General features: G+C 41.0%; 3 protein-coding genes across 4 annotated transcripts in view; 2 read left to right on the forward strand and 1 right to left on the reverse strand.

Moving 5' to 3' along the window:
* LOC116332179 (E3 ubiquitin-protein ligase RNF166) overlaps nucleotides 1-9,613 on the forward strand; it is a 37,602-nt gene extending 27,989 nt beyond the window's left edge. For both annotated transcript variants that reach the window (XM_031755035.2, XM_031755034.2), the window contains one exon: nucleotides 1,369-9,613. In XM_031755035.2, the coding sequence (XP_031610895.1) occupies nucleotides 1,369-1,423 (55 nt within the window). In that variant the 3' untranslated portion in view covers nucleotides 1,424-9,613. The remainder of the gene's footprint in view (nucleotides 1-1,368) is intronic.
* A 686-nt stretch (nucleotides 9,614-10,299) lies between these two features.
* On the reverse strand, nucleotides 10,300-18,231 carry LOC116332169 (steroid 17-alpha-hydroxylase/17,20 lyase). Its single transcript, XM_031755021.2, has 8 exons — nucleotides 17,847-18,231; nucleotides 17,624-17,762; nucleotides 15,277-15,512; nucleotides 14,863-14,949; nucleotides 14,318-14,536; nucleotides 13,432-13,601; nucleotides 13,028-13,131; nucleotides 10,300-12,516 (listed from the first exon to the last, which is right to left on the reverse strand). Exons 1-8 carry the CDS (start codon nucleotides 18,159-18,161, stop codon nucleotides 12,236-12,238), a joined length of 1,551 nt encoding a protein of 516 aa, XP_031610881.1. The 5' UTR covers nucleotides 18,162-18,231; the 3' UTR covers nucleotides 10,300-12,235.
* A 663-nt stretch (nucleotides 18,232-18,894) lies between these two features.
* Nucleotides 18,895-22,028, forward strand: borcs7 (BLOC-1 related complex subunit 7). The gene is made up of 5 exons (XM_031755022.2): nucleotides 18,895-19,069; nucleotides 21,090-21,152; nucleotides 21,355-21,398; nucleotides 21,512-21,532; nucleotides 21,624-22,028. The coding sequence occupies exons 1-5, from the start codon at nucleotides 18,938-18,940 to the stop codon at nucleotides 21,673-21,675; spliced, it is 312 nt and encodes a 103-aa protein (XP_031610882.1). The 5' UTR covers nucleotides 18,895-18,937; the 3' UTR covers nucleotides 21,676-22,028.
* The last annotated feature ends 760 nt before the right edge of the window (nucleotides 22,029-22,788 follow it).

Consider the following 22,788-nt stretch of genomic DNA (forward strand, 5'->3'; position numbering starts at 1 on the left):
TCCAACTGTGAACTTCCAGGGTTGGATATTTGAATCATATTCTCAGGAAAATTCTCAGGAATTTCAGGCATTATTGGACCATTCTCACTTCATGCTGTATATCCATTTATATGCTGCAGCTCAGCACATGAATATACTCCTCATCATGTCTCATTCAGTTTATATACTACAACATCATCTCTCATTAATCACATCTGAATTTATGATTCCAAATCAGTTGGTGACAGATTGATTATCGGCAGGTTGTTAAATACAAGAATACTAAAGAGTACCACGCGTCCATGCAAAGACCCAGAATCTGCATCCATCATGATCTAAAGGCTCCGTGTAAATGCATAAAGATTTGTAAAACTCCAACACTGCAGTTCACTCAGGCCAGCCTTTGTAGAGACATCCTACTACAATCTGTACTCTGTGGATAAAAGTACTGGGCTACACATATTCATTTTTCAATTCAGGTATTTTTAGTCCTATTTCCTCATGTGTGTAAAAGCAAGAATGTAGTAAGTAAGTAAAGTAAAATTTTATTTATAAAGCACCTTTCAAGATAAAAATCACAAAGTGCTTTACAGAGGCAGAAAACAGACATTAAAATCCAAAACAAAACAAAATTAACCAAAAGCGAGTTTAAACAGAAAGGTTTTTAACTGCGTCCACAGATCTCAAACTCAAAGGGAGCGAGCTCCAGAGTCTGGGAGCCAAAGATACAAACGCTCTGTCACCTTTTGTTTTTATGTAGCCACGTATTCTGCTTTTACAAGCATCTGTGAAAGAATGGATCTGTAAACAGGTCATTCAGTGTCATCCTCTCTTCTCAGATATTTCACTGTCAGCTGTAAGTCGTGTTATTGCAAAGTGGAAGGATGTGGGAACCACAGTGTGCAGTCATGAAGTGACAAACCAAGTTATAGAGCGGAGCTGCCAGAGTTACTTTAGAGTAGAGATGGCACGATGCCGATACGTAACATTAATAAGCATAAGCTTATTGTGTACATGGCCCCGTACTTTTTGACCAAACGGTGGATGGCACCTAAAGTGCCCTGAGGCAACTTGTTCTGATTTGGCGTTATATTAATAAAACTGAATTGACACCTTCTGATCAAATTGAAGTGAAGCTGACGCTGCTAGAGCCAGAGTGTGTGCAGGCTGACACTCTGACTGAAAGAAAAGATCCTAAAAAATGATCATTTAAAAGAAAACAAAATGAAGAAATGTATCTTTGGAGATATTCAGAGTGTAAGGCTCAGATCTGGGTCCAAAAAAATGCTGACAGCTCATCGATCTGAATCACAGAGTGTCTAAACAAAAGGTCGTTAGTGGCCGGCAGATACATTTGTACAATAATAGGTGCTTTCTGTATTTTGTCAGGACTACAGCATTGATGAAGAGGCAGCGCTGCAAGCAGCTTTGGCACTATCACTGACTGAAAACTGACCGAGGTCACACCGCTGCCCCCTCAGCACTTCTGATGTTCCTTCTTGAAGGTCGAAGGTATCATCCACCCAGCAGACACAGCTGAGCTAGCCTGGTCCATAGAGTCTGTACAGAAGCTCCACCACAGAGGAGTCCAGCCAGCTGTGGACTCAGTTCATACATGCAAACGTTCGTCACTACTTTATTTGGTGATTTGAAGAGAAAGCTGGACAGTTTTCAGTAGGTCCAGTGACTCTATTCACATAAGTTATATTAACCTCTCTGTTTGGTTTTTTTGAACAATCTAAGCAAAAACCTAAAACATGTTTGTTTTTTAAATAAATTCCAGTCTGCATCTTTTTGCTCTGCCTATCCTCAGCTTCACTTCACAGCTGCAATAAGGATCACATGAAGGGCTACCTTCCTGGAACCTATGAATAGGACACATACTGCTGACTGTAAAACCCTCACAAAGGTTCAGGCCTCTGATTGGCTGATGCTCGAGGTTAGATCTCAGAAAGCCCAGTGAACAGAGCCTGCAGAGTTAAAGGTAACAAACCTTTGCTTGGACCTTCAAGTGGCCACATAGTTCTGTAGTAAGCTGCTGGAAACCCACTGAGTGCTGATCTGCTCGTTATCTGCTCAGCACAGCCACCCTGTGTCCATCCTGGCAGAGCAGGTCAACTGGAAGGTTGGTGGTTCCATCCCCGTCTGCTCCAGTCTGCATGCCAAATACCCTTGGGCAAGGGACTAACCCCACGTTGCGCCCCGATGCATCCGTCTGTGTCAGTGTCAGAGAGAAAGCACTTACATGGAAAGAGCACAGAAGAAAGTGCTTGTTTGTGTGAACGAAGCAAGTTTAGGAAAGCGCTCTAGAAGGTGCGAGTTTGACGGCCGCTCTGTTGAACTTGATGCAGCCGACGTGTTTCTGTAACTTTTGGACTCGACTGTGTTTCAGCGTAAACAGCCGCAGCACAGCGTTTCCTGTTCTTTCCTGTCAGATTGCTGCAGTTTTGTCAGGTTTAGTTTGACAGTTGACCAAACATTTGAGCAGCTCTGACCTGTGAGCAGAGCAGAGGACTTCAGATCAACCAGTGAGCAGCCTGTGCCGAGGTTAAATGAACTGGTTCATTGTTTTGAACGTGGCTGTCATTAGGTCACCATAGCAACCTGAACACAACAGAGTCGGGGCAGGTTATGTTCAGTTTAAAGTCAAAAGCGAGTAAAATGAACTTTGATCAGCCCACACATGATGTAATGTCCACATCCTTCAGACTCGGCTGGACGATGTCAGACATGAATGTTGAGATTTTAAAATGTATCTGCGTTTGAACGTGCCGGAGTATTTTCAGAATGAACATATTCCTACTGGGAGCACACTAAATAAAAATAATAATTCACAAGGTTTTTACAACATTGCCTTCTTTGTACTTTTCTCTGTCGCATGTTCCTCTGACAGTGTTTCTGACTGGAGCACACGCTTGTGCAGGTGTTTCCTGTTGAAAGCCTGAGTTATCCACCATGGTCTGCGCTCTAACCTGGGTTGTAACCAGCAAACCTGGCTATGCAGAGCTGTCAAAACTAACTGACAGCTACAGAGCTGTGTTGTTGGACTGTGGGTTGGTGTCTTGCTGAAATCACCTGAAGAAGATGACAGCACTGCAGCACATGTTGCTCCAAAACCTCCATTCAGGATTAATGGTGCCTTTATAAGTCTTGCATGCACAATGCACCAGAGGATACACTGTCTGTGATTTCAAACTTTGTTTGGTTGCACCAACACACAGCTAGGAAGATTTTCCAGAGCCCGTTTATTAGATGGTTTTCAGCTTTTTCCTTTAAATACCGATTAATCTGCATGTTCTGACTCTGGTGGCCTTGCACCAGAGTCTTTGCAGTTTGATGAATCTTCTTCATTTCTTGTGCTATTTGGCAACAAGTGTGAATTGAATTATCAGAGGAGGCTGGATGGATGGATGCATAAACACATGTTTACTGTTTCTCTCCAGGGTTTCAGGCACTTTGTCCCTGTAATAACAGCAAAAATCAAAGTTCTGTGATGAGTCGCTGCAGCAGATCAGACATCTGTTAAATATTACACACGTATTCTGCTGTAAGCTCCGCCATCATGTTCAAAAACATAACGTACGATGAGAGGCTGGCATACGTTTGTATGATTTCATAATGTGTGTGTGTCTGACATGTGCGCCCTGTGAGATTGAATTATTATCACATATGTGCTAAAATATTGTAAGCTGGTGTATTTGTCTAGCTATGTTTGTAGCTTATCCATTTCAGTGAAGGCTTCAATGCAGATAACAGGAGCGAGCTGACGAGACCATCACAGTTTAACATTATGATCACACATGTTCACCTTTGATGGCTCCTTTTATTTAATCGTGGGAATATTTGCACTCGTCTGACTGATGTTGGTTGGAAACATTCAGCCTGGATAAAATTGGACCCCCCACTTTACAGCTCTTACTGTGAGAAATGTTTTTATGATGCATCTGCTGAGACTGACAAGGACAAAATGATATATTTTTGGAAACTGTTTGAAACCACTGATATGGCTCAGGCATGTGTCTGCAGCCAGCGATTAACACAAATAGGAATATTGTAATGACCTAGTTTAACCAATAGATGGCAGTCCCTCTCCAGACATGCAGCGCTGCAGTGAAACCAACATATTCATGTGGAAGTCCTGTTTGACACACAGGTAGGCGGTAGAGCAGATCAGACGGTACTCTCCACAAAGCACACGTCGTCATTCTCACTTCAGTCATTCGCTTGTTTCCTGTTCTTTCTGATTTTCCATGTAAATGTGATAAGAGTGTTTTGTTAGAAGTTATGGGAACCTGTAACATTACTGTGGTTTGTATGGAGAAAACTGAGCTGAACATTTGAACAGTAGGCCCATTGGAGTAAAATAAAAACAGTAAGCACATTGAAAAAGAGAAAAGGTTTTAATGTTTTTGTGGTCCAGTTAATTTTAATACACTGGGATTGCTCTTTATCTACAGAGAAACTGACCATTAAATAGGACTTTACAGCCATCTGCTGAACCCTGTGTAGGTCCAGCTCCTTCCTTCCAAAACGACTGCGACCCCTGCGTTTGGATGATTGGGTTGGGAACTGTTTGCTGGAATATTGTCGTTGTTGTCCTGCTGTGAAGCCAGGTGGGACTCCCTGGGTGAGTGGTACATCCTGCACCCAGTGTTTTAATGTTGGGAGTGTTCAGGGAGCCTGGTTTAATTTACATTCAGTAACACACTGAGATAAGATTTAATGGTTTCTGATGCAATAGGGAAAAAACCATTATTTTTGCCCATTTGTCAACAGATTATCCACACACAGCTGTGTGTGACCTGTAACCTGTAATAAATCATTTGAAACTTGTTGCAACGGTCTCTTCCAGGATCACACTATCTCCATTAACAGTGCTCATTAAATAGTTTGACGATGATGATGATGATGAAACATACAGTTTGGGATGTTTTGTTCCAACATGTTAGATCAGATTTCTGCAGAACACCAAATATGAGAAGATCTTTGGAAGCACAGTGTCCTTCAGTCTACTGCCAGGGACCACTGATCCTGCTACAGGACAGACTTTATGCTGTTTGTAAATAGAAATGTCACCATATCAGATACAAACTGTTAGAGAGAGACAGGTGTTCTGGTCCAAATCTGACGTTATTGTTTGAACTTGGAGATTAAAGTGTAATAAGTGCGTTTAGACAGTGAAGCAGGTTTTTGCATCACGTTGACGTGTATCGGTCCACTGAGTGTCTTTGCAGCCGTGTGTGATGATAACACATGATAACAGACTATGTGAACAGTGTGTAGATCCTGTGTGGTGCCAGTCACCAGGATTGTCCACATCTGTCTCCTCTCCATCATTTATGATTTAGAGTTAAACAAATATTTACCTTGTTGTCAGTCATGTGTCAGAAATATTCATCTGTGTTATTTCTTCTGCCTGTGAACTTGGTACAAAAAGATTTGACATCAGTTTTATTTGTTGGTGGTGATTTTGGAGATCATTTTCAAAATGCAGACATGAAATGTTTCTAATACTGGTTTGTACATGAGGAGGTTTCAGCCTCTTCAGGAACAGTAGTTCTGTTTGTTCATTCATGTATTTGCAGTCTTGTGTTTGTTATTTATGTTTGTTTGCAGCTTGATTTTTACCTCTGAACAATGTTCTGATTTTTATTTTGTCACGGTTTGTGTACCGACTCTGCTTTTTGAGCTCTTCAGTTGAAATATGAGTACTCTGGTTTGAATACCTGTGTTTGTGCTGTTGCACTGAAAATTGAAACAGATTACAGTAGCTCCAGTGTCACATCTATGGAGACCAAATGAAGGGCAACAGAAAAGGTTATTTACACTATCAGACACTGCTACGTCTAAATAGTAAAATCATAATAGTCATAATAGTAAAAGGGTTCACTGTGCATTAATCAGTTAATATTTAATGCAAACACAGAGGTGCATGAAAACTGTCTTTTAAAAGGATCTTCAGATTATTTTCAAAGGGTTCTCAAGACACGTTTCAGTCTCTTCCTCCTGTCTGTACCTGCGCTGTAAGATCAGTTCAAGCTCACAGAGGCTTCGTTAGTTTATCGTGTGTTGGTTTTTTGGGCTGTCCAGTCCGACCCTACCCAAACCCTGAACACGGAGACGTTTGGTTATGCAGTGAGCACCACTCCTCTGCCTCAGCAAAGAAACACTGACTGTATGAAGAGTAAATGAATGTAGTTAGAAGGCTGTCCCTCTCTAATAACAGAAAACGATGTAAAAGATGGCGCAGCCTCCGTGGGAAGCAGAGCGGTTTACCGTCGCTACCTTAAGCTTTCTGAAATCAAATGTATGAAAGCACAAACTCACGTTTACCAGCTAACAACTTGTGATAAGTGTTAGCCACATTAGCATACTTTTTATTTTCCTTTCTGACAGAGCTTTGAATTTTTCAGCTCATGAGCTCATCAGAGAAGATCAGTGATCTTTACAACCATACACCTGTTTGCAACAGTGGAGTCTCCCCCTGCTGGCCATCATGAAGAATGCAGGTTTAGGCTAATTGCATTCTTTACTTAGTCACACCCGGAAGCTTTGTCCATCTATGCACTGTAGAAACTAAACCCATACTGTGGGTTGTAGTGCAAAAGTTACATGGGTGTGTGCGTGACACATGAATGTTGTGTTAGCATACATGAGGATTATTGTTGTTTTCGCCTTAAATGAAATGAAAATCAGTGAATATATCAAACATTTGCTTTTTGTGGGGATCATTGTTATTTATACATCCAACATCAAGTGAACGGTCAAAGAAACAACAAACTGTTATGATGGTGTCTTCAACGTAAGGATCATTCATATACAATACAGTAGTTTTTAGAATGATGTGTTGTAGTTAATGTTTTTAGCTAATATAGTAAGAAACCATTTGCCAGGATTACGTCATTATTACTCAGTTTATTCTTGATTGTGTTCTCATCTGGATCAAAATCACAGTTACAGACAAACCAACTGAAATGGTTTCGTATTCGATACGTCACAGCATTTTATTTTCTTCTCATGCTCTTTAGCACATTGTCACAGCCTCACGCGAGCCTCGAGCTGCCGCTCTGATTTCCTCAATTTGCTCGATACATTTTTGATTTAATTGTTCACAGAGTGACTGCGTGGGGTGTAAAATCCGAGGGAACCCCAAACCTGACTCGTCCGTCCTTGATCTGTTTAATCTGTGGTTTTGGTGAGCAGTGAACTTTATTCTCCAATGATGGTGTGTATTTTTGCCCTAAACTTTTGTCCTATCTGAGAGCAGTTTGTTCTTCTTTGTGTTGCTCTTCCATCGGCACCATTCTGTTTTTCTTACAGGGAACTTAAATAATTCAGTGAGATACAGAGACTGCTGCAGATTTGCTGTGACCGCCTCTTTCAGGACTGCAGATTGTGCTCTTGGTGCGACCTTTGAAGAACAGATAAACACTATAGACGGGGTGACGTTGAACCCTAAATCCTTAAGTGGACACAAGCTTATGTAGAGCAAAACTGGAGGTTTATGTGCGTCTATCACAGTGTAGAAAAAGAAAGAAGGGTAAGAGTGAGATGTGAGCAGATTTCCTTAAAATAAAGTTCTTATAAAGGAGCCATCGTCTCCAGTGTTTGATAGAAACACAACAAATTGGCGAGTGAAGGATGAGCACCTCAGTACCGAGCCTGCCACCTGTCCTGAAATCGTGACCCAGTCTGCAACAATGCTCAGGTACATTGTATGTGTCAGAATATCATCCTCATGGACAGAACCCAAGGTTTCCCAGTAGCAAAACTGGCACTGCCTCTGCCGCCTTGCCTTTTTCCCATAGGGCATCCTGGTGCCTGGTATTCCCAGGGAAGTCATGCACACGCACCCTGCCAGATCATTCATCAGACCAGGACACTTCCCATTGTTCCATGGTCTAGTTCTGATGCTCACGTGCCCATTATGGGTTGCTTTAGGCAACAGACAGGGGTCAGCACGGGCTGGTCTGCAGCTATGCAGCCGTTATACACAACAAACTGGGATGCACTGTGTATTTTAACATCTTTCTATCAAACCCAGCATGAACTTTTTTGACAGTTTCATTGGATCAGACCACACGGCCCGGCCTTCACTCCCCACCTACATCCGTGTGCTTTTTAATTAACATTCGCTATAATATTAAGAAGTGAGCGTTATGTCTGTCCCATGTTTTACTGAGCAGCCAACCAGCAAGATGTGAGTACTTCCAGTATAATGACTGGCTGAGCATGTGATGATGTTGGAACTTTGCTGGAACTGCAGAGAAATTTAGAATCAGAAACAAAATATTGTTTAGATGTTGTAAACTGTACTGATTAAGGTTTTTAAGCACTGTGTACACGTGTTCCACACCATTCAAATAATAAGGAATAAAAAAAATCAACAAATGTTAAATCCATGTGCTCTCTGCCAATTCTCCATTAACAGCTTCTCCAGGCATGCATGGTCTCCGTTATCACAAGAATATAATTTCTCTGTAATGTTCTGAAGGTCTGCAAATCAGGACAAAATACACCAAAACTATCGGCATGGAGAGATGCTACTAAAAATTATGTTATAAAAACCAAGCTGTTAACAGATTAATTATAAAAGATATGAAAAGTCATACACTCTTCCTGTTGAGATAGGGTGTTGCAGCTTAATTTGGGATAGTTGGAAATGTTAGCATGAAGCACCCGTTGCAGCTTGATCAAGCTACACAGATATAGTTAGCTTCACTTTCCCGTCTGTTTCTATTTTTCTTTGTATGTTTGGATTTTTTTCCTCCGTCAAGAAGGTTTTCATTGTTTACCTGCATCTTTGTCTTTTAGCAAGGTTATGTTAAAGCTACCAGGCCACATTTGTTACTCAAAATATGTTGTGGTGCTGTTTTATTATATATGATGAGGATAATGACTGAAAACCAGGATATTTGCTTTGATGCAGAGCTGCATATCTGTGAAATGCGAGCCACTGCGTTGTGTGTTTGTTTTTAGTTTCATGGTAGCTTCACACTTTTCCACTGAACCATTTAACGTCATCTAATAATCGTTTATTACAGGATGCTGTTTAAATTCTTTTTGTTGTGTAGATTTAGCTTTACATTTACTTTATTGTATTTTATTTTTTAGTTCATTTGAGTTTGTTGTCATATTATGTGTGACCATAACTTAAAAAGTTATTGTCATAGTTATAGTACGTTATTGACACACATGGTTTCATTTTAAGATGTCATTCTAAATACCAGGCTATCATGTTACATTGTATCATGTACATTACATTAATGAACAATAAACGTAAACAATAAACAAAGCTAGTTTGTTTGGAGCATCAAATGCAGATTAAAATGACAGTGTGCCGTTTCTTTTATGAAATAAAAAATAAGTGAAATCTTTTTTTAATTTATTTTTATTTATTTATGCATTTGTTTTTATTTTGTTATTGTAACAACACCATGCATGAAATGATATCTGGATCCAGAGGAACATCTGGATCAGGATTAGTTTATGTTTTCGTAAGAGTATCAACTCATTGTCTCACAGTTTGTTATTTTAGTTTGAGATTTTAACGTATTTGTCATGTCAAGTTTGGTCATGGGTGAATGTAGCACACACTGTGTTTGATTTGAATAAAATTCACTTCATAACCGTAGTTTTTCCCAATGTGATTTACATTGTAAGATGAATACTGCAACCCTTAATTATATAAGACTGTTGATAAATGAATACTGTAGAATACTAGAGAAAAATGATCAGATGATCCCCGTGGCAACAGTGAGAGGGAAGAACTTCCTGCTAACAAGAAGAGACCTCCACCTGATCGAGGCGTAAGAGTAGAGAAGTTAATCTACAAGATAGAAAACAGAAGAGCACAACGAAGGCTCAGAGTCACCTGATCACAACGCACACCTAAAACGCACAGACACACGTACGAGACCCGCCCAAAACACCAATGGCACGCCCCCCCCCAAGATACCCCCCCATCTGCTTATAAGGCACGCTCACAAGTAAAACAGACACACAGCCGTAAAAGACCCGCCCACAAATCACACACACAGCTGCACAAGAGCCTCTATCTATCTATCTATCTATCTATCTATCTATCTATCTATCCCACTAAAAACCACAAGGTTTGAAGTTTGACTTTAATTTTCACATTTAGATGGTTTTGTTAGTGAACTGATCGTACACTAAGTACAGTAGTCTGCTGTCAGTGCGAGCTCAGCACTTCCTCTATACTGTCTTGATAACATGTGCACACATTTCTACATTCAAACATTTCCATATAGCTGGTAAGGATTTGGTTTGTGTGCCACACACAAAAATAGCACAAACAGGCATTTTTCATGTTTTTATTGTTTCTTTTGCCAAATATAGGCAAACAAGCAGCAAAAACAAAGATATGGATTGGATTGGCATGCATATCTCAGTGTAGACATTACTTATAGTCACATGTCAATTTTACAGAAAGACAAAAAAAAAAAAGAAAACAGCATTTTTACTACAGCTATTATCGTGACAGTCTGGCACATCAATTTTTTTCACACAGCTCATAAAGGATTCTCCAACTTTCTGAATTTTTGTTTGTTTTTCTGTTTTTACATATCATATATTATCTGTTCTCATTTCTTCACTACATAACGTTTGATCTATGAAGTGGTTTTTGAAATTAACAAAACATTGCTGTTAGAGTTTGGGCATTTCAAAGACAGTAATGTAGGTTGAGTGATGTTAGCTGTAAGTCTAACGAGTCTTACATCTCATAGTTTGGTGTTCTCTTAGCCTCTGTGCTTTTGTCAGGAGCTACATATGTTTGCACTAATTGTTATGGTATATTAATTAGGGCTGTGTATTCACGGCCTAAATATGAGCCAAAACAAATGCTGATTTCGGTCCTCTGCTAGGATTTCAGTTTTTCATACATTTAGACTGTAATGTGCAGAGAATGTAAACAGATTATGAAATTGTGATCTGAGGCTCTTTGCCATCATTCCATTGGCTGTTTCTAAGGGTTTAAATTTATGTTAAATGCTTTATAAGAAACTTCCCAGAAAAATACATTTTTATATTTGCATCACATTTATGATCCAGTTCTTCAGCATGACACCAGGGTTAGTATGATATAAATCCTGAAGCCCAAAGTTTAAATGCAATATCTGATTCTTGTTGGGTGAAGTATTTTGTGACGTAGTTCTTTTAACTTGTTCCTCGTGTCATACTAAATTTTACTTGTATGACAAACTGGTTTGAAGTTTGCTTTTGCAGTTACATGTATGAGACATAAAAACATAGAAAGAGGTAGTTTTAGACCATATGTTTCCATATGTGCCCAATATTTACATTTGTTCTTACAATAAAACAGAATGGACCTTAGTCGATAGAGCAACAATGTACAATAGTAAGGTGAGAAGGATGAAATGCCAACGTTTAATGTGACACGCTGTAGGTGTGATTGCAGTCAAAGTCACACTGATGAAGGGTGACAGTGTTTGTGACAACAGCATAACGATGCAGGACGATGATTCGTTTATCACTCAACACCAAATTAAAAGAAAAGACGGAGCAACAGGAGAGAAACTGTTTTTAAAGTCATTGTCCAGAGTTACACAGGTTCCTGTGAGCTGGGTCTGGATACGGTGTACGTTTGTGCAGTTTATGTATGCAGCCTTGTCCTTAAGCCGTTTAGAGTTCTCCTACTTATATGTATATTTACTACATTGAGCTAAACATAATTTACATTTGTTAGAGGGAAATCCTTTCACTGCAGTACATTTTTACAGTGTAAACCTTTATTTGTGTTCTAAGGATCAAAATAAAGTCGCTACATTTTGTTTCTTTGGTGTTTGATCCAATATAAGAGAGATTACCTGGTTACATCTTTGTGTTGTGTTTTACTTTTGCAGTAACTTTTCACTGTACATCCTGTGAATGGACTTATTAAACCATTCACATGAAATAACTCAAAATTATAGAGAAGGAAAAATACAGAACTATGTGGTGAACATGGCCAAATGTACTCATCACAGACGTAACCTTACACATTTGAAAATGAGAAAACATCCTGCCTCCTGATGTCGGTATATCAGAGTCAGTGACACTGGTTCTCCTCAGAGTAGAAAAATAAAGAGAACTTGTTCAGCATTAAATGTTTGGAACTGTTACAGGAGACTGTGTTACATTTCAGAAAAATAAGAATTCATGTCGCATAAAAAAAGTCCAGTGCACTGCTGCAAGCTTGCTTCTTGATGGTGCATACGTATTCACAACCATAGGCCTATTCTGCCTGGCACTTATGTCTTGCCCAGTCTGGTCTGATTGTGGCATTCACCTTGTACTTGGCTGTCTGCAGGACCACTCCAAACTTTCCCTCCAGACTGGGCAGACTGTGGCCTGGTGGGACAGACAGAGTGAAGCGCTGCAGGATCCAGGACAGGAAGAGAAAGAGCTCCATCTTGGCCAAGGCCTCACCTAAACATACTCTCAGCCCAGCACCAAAGGGCAGGTAGCTGGGTGATGGGATTGTCAGTCCTGTGCCTTCACTTTTCAAGAACCGGCCTGCAGAGAATGACAACAGGTTTAATTTCACCAGCTGTGATGGTCACAGAAGCTAAACTAAAAGAACTCTCAGATCCATCCTGTATAGATATTTTGGTTCAGAATTTCATGTATTTGTCTTGATCTTAAAACAGTGGCGGCTAATCAAACAGGAGCAAGATTCCGGATATCCCCATAAGGTGCGGTTTTCCTGGTGAGACACTGACTTGCTGCTATTAGAGCTCATTCTCTTTGGACTTTCAGATTCCTTGGAGAATTTGAAAGTCCAAAAACGATCAAAAACATGTAAGGATTGTATTGTAGCGTCTTTACCGTCACTGCTGTTGAGTATTAATTTAAGTGGCCAAACTGCCAACAGCCATAACAATGATAGAGCCAGAGACAGCGTATGCCTTTCTATCACCATTAATCAATCTTGACTGAGGGAAAAAACCAAACAGACTATTGACTCAGAGAATAAAATCAGTTTCCATAACTGGATATTAAACTCTGGACAGATGTTTGCTCTTACCAGGGTCAAACCGCTCTGGGTTCTTCCACTCCTTCTCATCATGGTGCAGAGCCCACAGGTTGATAATGACTCGAGTTCCTTTTCTCACTGTGAAATCTCCAATGCTACAGAAACAAGAGCTCACAGTTTACTCAAGGGATTGAAAATGGTATTTGTGCATTAGATAAATGTGTTTTTAGGACTTCATTCACAAACAGAGTATTCCAGATCGGTCCTATTTGTCAGTACAGAGCAGTAAGCTTCATGTCCTAATAAACAGCCTGGTCACTTTTCACAGTATTGTGTCATTTTAATAGACTGACGCAGTCAGCAGTTACCTTTGCTGTGTGTGAACATGGCTTTATTAAATGGGTGTATTGTTCGTGAAGGTGAAAGACAGTTGAACTCAGTGAGCATCGCTGTACCTGGTGTCACAGAGAGCCACATGGGGGATGAGTAGTGGTGCCACGGGGCGAATCCGCAATACTTCCCTAATGGTGGCCTCCAGATAAGGCAGACTGCCTCTGTCGGTGAGTTTAGGAGAGCGGCTGTCACCCACCGTCCTGTCCAGCTCATCCTGGATACGTCTTTGCACCTAAACATGCACCAGTAGTGTCATTGTGCATCAGAGATGCTCTTTAAGATCTTCACAAACTCAGGATTCACACATTTTTCTCTGTTGCATTTAATTGGAATCAATAAAAATATTATTCCCAATGGCTGCTGGGGAGTGGACACTGCAGGTTGTACATTAAGGGGAATAAAGGGCATGATATGCTACTACACAAGTTAAGATTGCCATCTCTTATGTGTTGTGAGACTTAGCATGTTTTTATATGTGTAAGTGCTTTCACATTCACGCTCCGGGCAGGTGAGTAACCTGCCCAAGGATATTTGCCATGCAGACACCATGAACACCACCAACACTCTGATTAGCAGATGACCTGACTGCCCTCCAGCTGCTGCCACGTGGCATGTGCATGATTAATTTCCGCTGTGTTTTTCTTGGCAGTTTGACAACAACTGGGTTTATTAATGACTTTGTGTGTGTTGATGATGTTGCATAGGTATAGTTTGTGAAAAGATGCTTAAACTTAAATAACTTAAGGCTGACTAAGCAGTTATGTGTTTTTAATTAGATTCAGAGTTTTAAACATGTTTAGACTACAGTATGAATGTATGACTTGTGTTTCCATCTGCCAATCAGACAGGGAGGACGATAAAGGGTCTTTTAATTGCTCATTTTTGTCAGAAATCTTTTAAACCCACGCAACACACCTCGTGGAAACACTGCTGCTGATCGAGCCTTACCTCTGGGTGATGAATGAGGTACGTTATGGCCCATTTGAGCACAGTGGTAGTGGTTTCCACGCCAGCGCCAAAGATGTCTCCCACTGTCATGAGAATGTGGTCATCACTCAGGCCCACAGACTCTGCACTTATCTCTGATGTGTTGTTGTCCTCCGCACTGCGCTTGGCTCTTAGCAGAGCGTCTATCAAGTCTCTCTGCACGTGATCATTGTAATTCACCTGGGAGGGAGCAACATGTCAGCGTACAGGATACCGTGTACAGAACGCTTTGTATTTATTTAGCAAAGCAATTTAATGTGACCACTGTAGTGAAGTATGTCTCTGTATTATAATATCCACCATCTCACAGCTGCACAGAGTTCCAGGATCACAGCTCTACTACAACATTGTTATTTTTCTGCCTCAAAATGTTGCCAGTGGATTTGTACAAATTAAAGGAATCGAGTATGTGGTATAAGGTACTGGGCACATTACTAAAAGAGCAGTTTGTACTGTATACTACCTTTAAATTTCAAACACTAATGGCCCTGTTGTTAAAGGGTTACCTTGTGTTCATCAAATTTCCTCTGTAGAAGTTTGTCTCTGATGGAAACACAATGTTTTAGGAGACGTAGGTCCGCATTAGGAAAGATCTGTGATAAAGAGACATATCTCTGATTAGTTACACAGAAACAAAAACAGTATGACAGGCATGATACAGTCTCTATAAAGATCACGTTGCAACTGTCAGCTTCTTCCTCATCGTTCAAAATGTGCTGCTAGAGCTCGATGCTAGGATCATTATAAACATTGCAAATGTTTGTGGATCAGACATTCTTCAGATTCTTTCACCATAAATTCTAAGAAACAACAGAGTGGCAGTAATCCCAAAACACAACGAGGCGTCCTTTGTCTTTCTGTTGATTGCCCACATTTACACTGTGGTCCGATTGTTTCTGCTCCGAGTTCTTGCAGCCTACCTGAAGCCAGGGGAAAATGTCTACCAGGCTGTCTTTAGCCACAGTGTCCACAATGCCCTGGCTGTACTGCAGCATTGTCTCAAACTCTGAGTCGCCTCGGCAGTAGGACGAGTTGAAGCAGAGAGAACAGATAACGTTGGTGACAGCGCGAGTCAGCTCAGGAGCAAGATCCAGGGCCAGTCCCACATCTGCTGCCTCAGACAGCACGGAGCACAGAGACTGGGCCTCTGCACAAACTGGGCAAGACAAAGGATATTACCTTAAATATTCATAATACTTATAAATACTGCAGCAGATATTACTGCATCTGGAGCATTTTAATATGTCTACACACACACACACACACATATGGGCTCAAAATGTGGTCATAAATATTTTGTACTTGTAAATCAGGATTTGTATGTGTAAAAAGAATTTGTGCGTGCGTAAAAAAGATTTGTATGTGTAAAAAAGATTTGTGTGTGGACTTAGCCAAACCCCCCCCTGCAAGTTAGAAGTACGAATTTTGACCCTATTTTTCTTCCTGTCATCTGATTGGTCAATGTCATGTCAATCACAAATGTAACAATCCAATCAGAGAACAGATGGGTTTGGCTGTCGGAGGGGCACTTTTTTGAACTGCAGGTCCTTGAAGGGAATAAATGCCCTTTTACATGCCAGCCCAGCGTTTTCCTTCATCACCACGAAGGAAAACAGTCTGTGGTCATCCGAGTTTGGTGATTTTTGTGTCACAGGTCTACCTGCTTTATACAGGGACTTCCACAGCCTTTTCAACAGCGCTGCGGACCGCGGGGGGGGGGGCAGTGTTTTGGAAATGACAGTCTTCATTACAAAGCTTTCTTCGTTATGAATTAGCATACATGTTTTTATTGAACATTTGAAGAACTAGCAAAAAAAACCAGAAACTGTTGTAGAGGACATAAAGTCAGAGATAGAAATGACAAGGAGCAGGTGCATCTAGTACAGGTAGAGCTGCTGCAAAAACCCACAGAGCTCAGCAGCCAGCGCAACACATTCTGGATCCTTTGCTTTTAGTTAGCGGTTAGCATTAGCAGCACATCCTGCGTCCGATGTGAAAGGACCTTTATGCTGCGCACTGTGACTCACAGCAATGGTCCTGGGTCAGCCCTGACTTTGTGTTAAACTAATCCTAAAGTAATAATGGTATTTCTAACCACTGACATACCACAACTTTATCCTTTCAACAGCTGCTGAAAGTTAGCGGACCTAGCTGCTATCGGATATTTATATAGAGATCCTCCAGCTTCAAACTGTATTACCCTTCAAGGACCTGCAGTTCAAAAAAGTGCCCCTCCGACAGCCAAACCCATCTGTTCTCTGATTGGATTGTTACATTTGTGATTGACATGACATTGACCAATCAGATGACAGGAAGAAAAATAGGGTCAAAATTCGTACTTCTAACTTGCAGGGTTTTTTTTGGCTAAGTCCACACACAAATCTTTTTTACACATACAAATCTTTTTTACGCACGCACAAATTCTTTTTACACATACAAATCTTTTTTACACACGCAAATTTTTTTTACACATACAAATCTTTTTTACGCACGCACAAATCTTTTTTACACATACAAATCCTGATTTACAAGTACAAAATATTTATGACCACATTTTGAGCCCATACACACACACATACACGCACACACACACACACACACACACACACACACACACACACAGACACACACACACATACATACACGCACACACACACACACAGACACATACACGCACACACACACACACACACACACACACACACACACACACACACACACAGACACATACACGCACACACACACGCACACATACACGCACACATACACACACACATACACGCGCACACACACACACACGCACGCACACACATACACGCACACACACACACACACGTGTACACACACACACACGCACACACATACACGCACACACACACACATACATACACGCACACACAGACACACACACACACTGTTTCCTACTGTTGCCAAACTTTTGTTGTGAACTGGCTCTATATAAATAAAACTTAGTTGAATTAAAACCTTTATCGTTATTATTTCTCTTTATTATTTGTCATTACACTAGAGTAGAATGCTAAATCACTTTGTAAAAACTGGTACTTTCCACCTGCTCTGGATTGGATTAGATATTTCTCACTCACTTAAATTTATGCTTAAATGCTTTGAAGAGTAAAAAAAGTCCCCCAGTGTGTTCGTTTAAATGAGATTGTTTGCTTGTTGTGATTTATTGCTGCTGATCTGCTTGCATATGCTGCCTCACATGAGAGAGAGTGGTATCATACTAGAGGAGTGAACCGTACTCACTGGTCTTCTCAATAGAGGCAGAACCTTCTCCAAACATGCACAGGGCTCCATGGACTATCTTCCTGTGGAACTTCCACGTAGCACTGTAGTCTCCAAATGCAATGTCCTTCCCATCTCTAGTCAGAATATCTGTGGTTACCTTTATCACAAACACAACATGAATGGAAACCAATCCAAAAAACAACCAAACAGAACAGGACATTTAAGAAGGAGTTATACCCACAGTTCTAGGTCTTCCTGCAAACGTCTTTCCCTTCTTGAGCAAGACTTCTTTGGCGTGCACATGCTGGTTGATGACAATCACACTGTGGGAGCCCATCATCAGCGAGTATGTATGTCCGTATTTTACCTGCAGTTCTTTGAAAAGCACATGCGGTGGTAATTCACTCCGCAGGCTCAGCAGGCTGCCAATCAGTGGTAGTGCAGGGAGGTGTGGCGGCTCCCCAGAACCATGTGCAGACATCCTGAACTTGAACTGCAGTGCTAACAAAGTGAGGCCCACCGCCATGAACACGCACAGACACAAAAACCAAGCCATATCAGTGACAGAGGGGTTTGGTTCAACAGAGCCGAAACATCCCAGGAAATATCTGTTCAAGGTCTCCCAACCACTGCGGAGCGCTGCTTTTATGTAGCAACTTCAAGGCCAAGTCCTTGAATCTTTTGGACTGTGACAACTCAAACAAGATAAGATGACACTCAGTCTTTGTAGAACGACACAAGATACTGTAAAAGTGTAGAATAGAATAGAATAGAATAGAATAGAATAGCCATTTATTGACTTTGTACATGTACAAAGAAATTATGGGTGCTCCACACCAACTGTGCAGAATTGAAAAAGTAAAATGAATAAATAGCAAACAAAGGAAATATATAGAAAACAAGACAAAGGCACACACTGGAAGCAGTGTGAAAGGACTTAGTTACGTAGTAGAGTGAGTATTACTTCAGTTTAATGAGCGAGTACACACATGTAAAAGCGTGTATAACTGTGCAGTGTCATAAAGAAGATCCAGTTAGCTAATTACAGGGATATGGTATTTTTGCACGAGAATTCATTTATGGGAACTTCGCAGGAAAACGCTGAATGCACGAAGTTAATTTGTGGTGGAGTATTTGTTGCTTTGTAGCATTCCTAGTTTGATTTGCAGTAAATTGGATGTATATGATGTGACCACAGTTTTCTGGTGTCAAAGTCTTATTTTTGCACACAGCCAGACTGTGCGTCTGTAACGAATCTACTATCTAATCTACTGAACGCGTTGCTGTGTAGTGTGTCCTTTCCCGCGCACCATCGCTAGCCAAAACAGAAAAATGGCTTCAGCTGATTCCCAGCCGCGGTTCGGCCAGTCTGTCAAAGGCTTGTTATCCGATAAAGTGGGCTCCTGCAGCGGGGATGTTATCGCGTTGACACGTCAAGTGCTAAAAGGATCCCGCAGTCAGGAGGTAAAGCCACACAAGTGATTTTAACTCAAGTTCTATTGATTTTTAGCGTCTGCTTTGAGCACTAGCTTATGGAAAGCCCATTGTTAGCTAATGCACATATAAACGGAAACACTACAGGAACGGACGTATATGGTGTAACTAGCTCAGTGCTATGCTGGAAGGATTCAGCCTGTTATGTTCAGTATTTGACAAAGAGAATAAAATCCACCAAAAGACGAGTGCTGCTATAATATATGCGTTATTGTAGCTTATCATTGTTTATTAATCAGTTCTGACAGCTGGAGCTTGTCTTATGGCTCCAGATGTTTCAGATGTGAACTGCTGACATTTGTTTACACACAAATGTTGTTCTGGCAAATTCCTCACTTCATTTAAACGCATGTATGTGTATTGTACTGAAAATCCTGCTGATTAAAAATGGAACATATGTAGTAAGTTGAGGATTATTAGATTTAACATTTAAAGCAGGAAGCAGCGGCTGTTGCTGGGATGACGAACATAGCACTGTGACATTAACATGAATCAGCAGATCTGTCTCCCTCATTTGGGTAATAAAATAGAATACATTTGCCCTTTATTGACATTTTGTTGGTGCATATGTACACCAACTGTGCCAGAATAAAATATAATTAATATAAATAGCAAAAAGGAGAAACATATACAAAAACAAGAGAAAGGAACATATGGGAGAACATGTTGCAAAGTGCTTGGAAACAGTACAAAGAAAAGAGTCTGAATGGAGTCTGTGTGTGAGTGATGAAGGCTACACAGACTGTGGCCCAGATTGGTGGGGTGTGGGGGTGTAGTGTTTGCTAACAGTCCAAATGGCTCGAGGGAAGACGTTTGGGGCAATCCTGATGTTTCAGGCAGTGACCCTCTGTGCAGCAGAGACCCCTGCAATAACTGAAGCTGCAGTGCATGCTTCACTCGGTCTTCTTTATGAACAGAACACATACAGTCTTCTGTTGCTGTTAGTTTGCAGCTTTGTAGCAGTTTTGAGCTGCAGAGACATTTATTATCCTGTATGAACTCAGTGTTGTCAGTTATAAATGTTCATAAATGTGATGCGTCTGTTACTAGAAACATCAGTTAATGAAAGAACATAAACCTGATGACTCATGTGAAAGCACCGTGTGAATGTAGTGTTTACACCTCACACACGTCTTTGGACTGTGGGGAGAAATCCAGGTGGTAGACTCTGGTGGCAGGTCTGTATGTGCAAGCTGCCACAGTGTAGTTATCTCAGTAACTCCTCCAGGTACTTGGGCAGGTTTATTTTAAAGCAGCTTCATGATAATAGTAGGAAATCAGGTTTGTGATATTCATTGAACACACGGACGTGTGAATCTCGTTTCGTTGGGAAGTTTTTCAACAAAGCTTCCTAACAGATTTGTTTTTGAAAGTCAGAAAAGTGAATATCTCTTGGGAAACCAGGCCTCTGTTAAAAATGTGTAGGTCATGATTGTTAGTGTTGGTCTGCACAGCTGACGTCAGGTTTTATTTTGTTTTGTTTTTTTAACCAAATCTTTCATATCGCCATATTAAACAAACATGGACTCTTCTGGTCCAACACTAGCACGACCCCGTGGGTCAGACACTCCATACTATAGTGTTTGCCTGATCCCCAGTTTGATCCCAGGAGGAGATACAAATCCCAGAATACAATGTAATGTGGAATAAACAGACTTTTGCCCTAGTGAAAGAAACCCTGCTGTCCTTTTCCTAAGGAGTTTTCCTGTTTTTAGGATTTTCTGTGGGAGGCCACTTTTCCACGTTTGTCGGGAGCTTTAGCAAAGCTCAGCTGTCACAGGGCAACAGGCTGTATACCCTGGACGTGCTGCCCATCTGTCGCAGGGTCAATGAGTGGTTAAGGTTTTTCAACTGCAGACGGCTGTCCTGATATTTCTGTGACAAAATAAACTGTTGTCAGATGTTACTATGGTGATAAAGGTTTGTTTATTCAGTTGAAGAACTGATTAAATAATCGTAACGATTGTGTTGCTGCGGACGTCTCTTTCAGCTTCTCGGTCAAGCAGCAAGAAGCATGGTGATTCAGGAGGATGCTATCCTGCACTCTGAGGATGTAAGTACTGATCTGATAGGTCAGAGGAAATCTCTCTAATCACATGAAATGTTCTTCATTATTGGAGAAAGAAAATCCTCAAAAACAATTTTACACTTAGTGTTCGCTGAGTGCGTTGTTTCCATCTTTGCAAAGGTGCCGTCAAAAACTGTGTGTTTGTGTGTGTGTGAGTGCTCTTGTTCTCTCTCGTCATCTCTTCCAGAGCCTGAGAAAAATGTCCATTATCACCACACATTTGCAATACCAGTAAGTAGCACTCGTCTGTTTAATGAATGTTTAATGTAACGTATGAAACTTGTTGGCTTTTGCTCAAACTGGTTGCTGTAAAGTCTCTCTGTCTCTGTCTCTCTGTGACTAAGGCAGGAGGCCATTCAGAAGAAGTAAGTGTGACCACAGCACTGTTTATGCTTTAGAGGAAACAGCTGGAGCATTTCTCAGTAGTAAGCGGTGTTCTGTTCCTCTGTCCTCCAGTGTGGAGCACTCGAAAAACCTGCAGGACCAGCTGAGACACCTGTTGAAGTAACGGAGAGGCTTGATGCTGAGCTGGAAAGGACATGTCTTCTGGAGACTGCTGTGTTTAAACTGTCTGCAGACAGCATCACAGTGCACTGTTGGACTTTTAGTTCAAATGAAATAACATTTGAAGGGAGGTGCGTCTCTGCATCAGTGAAACACTGTGGGATACTTTTTGACCAACATAAAATGTTGTGTTCATTAAAGTTACTGTCACCCTGGCTTCACATCCTGTGAGTCACATCAAACAGCACACATGCTTCTGTCATACTGGACTATATGTACATCTGTGGGAGGAGTGTATGACAATAACATCAAGGTAAAAAAATCAAAGACCTTAATAAAAGTAAAAGTACTAAATAACTTAGTCCATTGTTTTACATTAAGGAGAAACATGACACTGAGCGTGCTCCTGTGACCGGCCAGCACATCACGGAGTGGGTGGGAGATACTTTTCAGCATTCTCTTAATCTTGGACAACATCCACCTATTCAACACCACCTTTAGAGAGTCCGGCTCCACACCCACAGCATTACCTGCTTTGTGGATTAGTGTATTGAGTCTGCTGGCATCTGCGACCCTCAGCCTGCTGCTCCAGCATGTCACAGCATCGAGGATGCACTGGCCACAACAGAGCGTTGCCCTACACATGTTAAAGGACCTCAGCTGGTCCACAGTCATTTCCTTTGTCTTTATCGGGTTGAGCTGCAGATGATTCTGCTTACACCACAGAATGCAGTGCTGTCAGCTAATAAAGAAAAATAGAATAAAAAGCTGAAGTGAAGCCAATTTATATGAAAAAGCCAAGTCGTTCTCATTGGGACCTGCAGTAACCTGCAGCCTTAGCACTTTTCTGCCTGTTCTTGAACAGGAAGGGATATTTGTGACCACATTTTACATTTGATAGAATGTTAAACTAGTAAAGTTTAAAACATAGTGTTTTATCCACATACCAGGCTGTAGTCTGGCAACCTCTAGGGAACAAAAATGAAATTATAGGCATTATTAAAAACAATCCTCAGATTTGAGGGATGTTTTTCTATTTTGCTGGCTCTTCATCATCCCTAACTGATGATACGGAGCAAAAGGACAAATTTATCAGCAGCTGAAGGCCAAACAGCTG

This window comes from Oreochromis aureus, linkage group 13 (genome assembly GCF_013358895.1).
Source record: "Oreochromis aureus strain Israel breed Guangdong linkage group 13, ZZ_aureus, whole genome shotgun sequence".
In the NCBI taxonomy this organism is placed as follows: domain Eukaryota; kingdom Metazoa; phylum Chordata; class Actinopteri; order Cichliformes; family Cichlidae; genus Oreochromis; species Oreochromis aureus.

Coding starts and splice junctions, on each gene's coding strand:
- borcs7 (XM_031755022.2), top strand. CDS start 18,938: ATGGCTTCAGCTGATTCCCAGCCGCGGTTCGGCCAGTCTGTCAAAGGC. Junction 19,070..21,089: donor AAGGATCCCGCAGTCAGGAG/GTAAAGCCACAC, acceptor CGTCTCTTTCAG/CTTCTCGGTCAAGCAGCAAG. Junction 21,153..21,354: donor CTATCCTGCACTCTGAGGAT/GTAAGTACTGAT, acceptor CATCTCTTCCAG/AGCCTGAGAAAAATGTCCAT.
- LOC116332169 (XM_031755021.2), bottom strand. CDS start 18,161: ATGGCTTGGTTTTTGTGTCTGTGCGTGTTCATGGCGGTGGGCCTCACT. Junction 14,950..15,276: donor ACATTTTCCCCTGGCTTCAG/GTAGGCTGCAAG, acceptor TCTTTATCACAG/ATCTTTCCTAATGCGGACCT. Junction 12,517..13,027: donor CCCAGAGCGGTTTGACCCTG/GTAAGAGCAAAC, acceptor CATTCTCTGCAG/GCCGGTTCTTGAAAAGTGAA.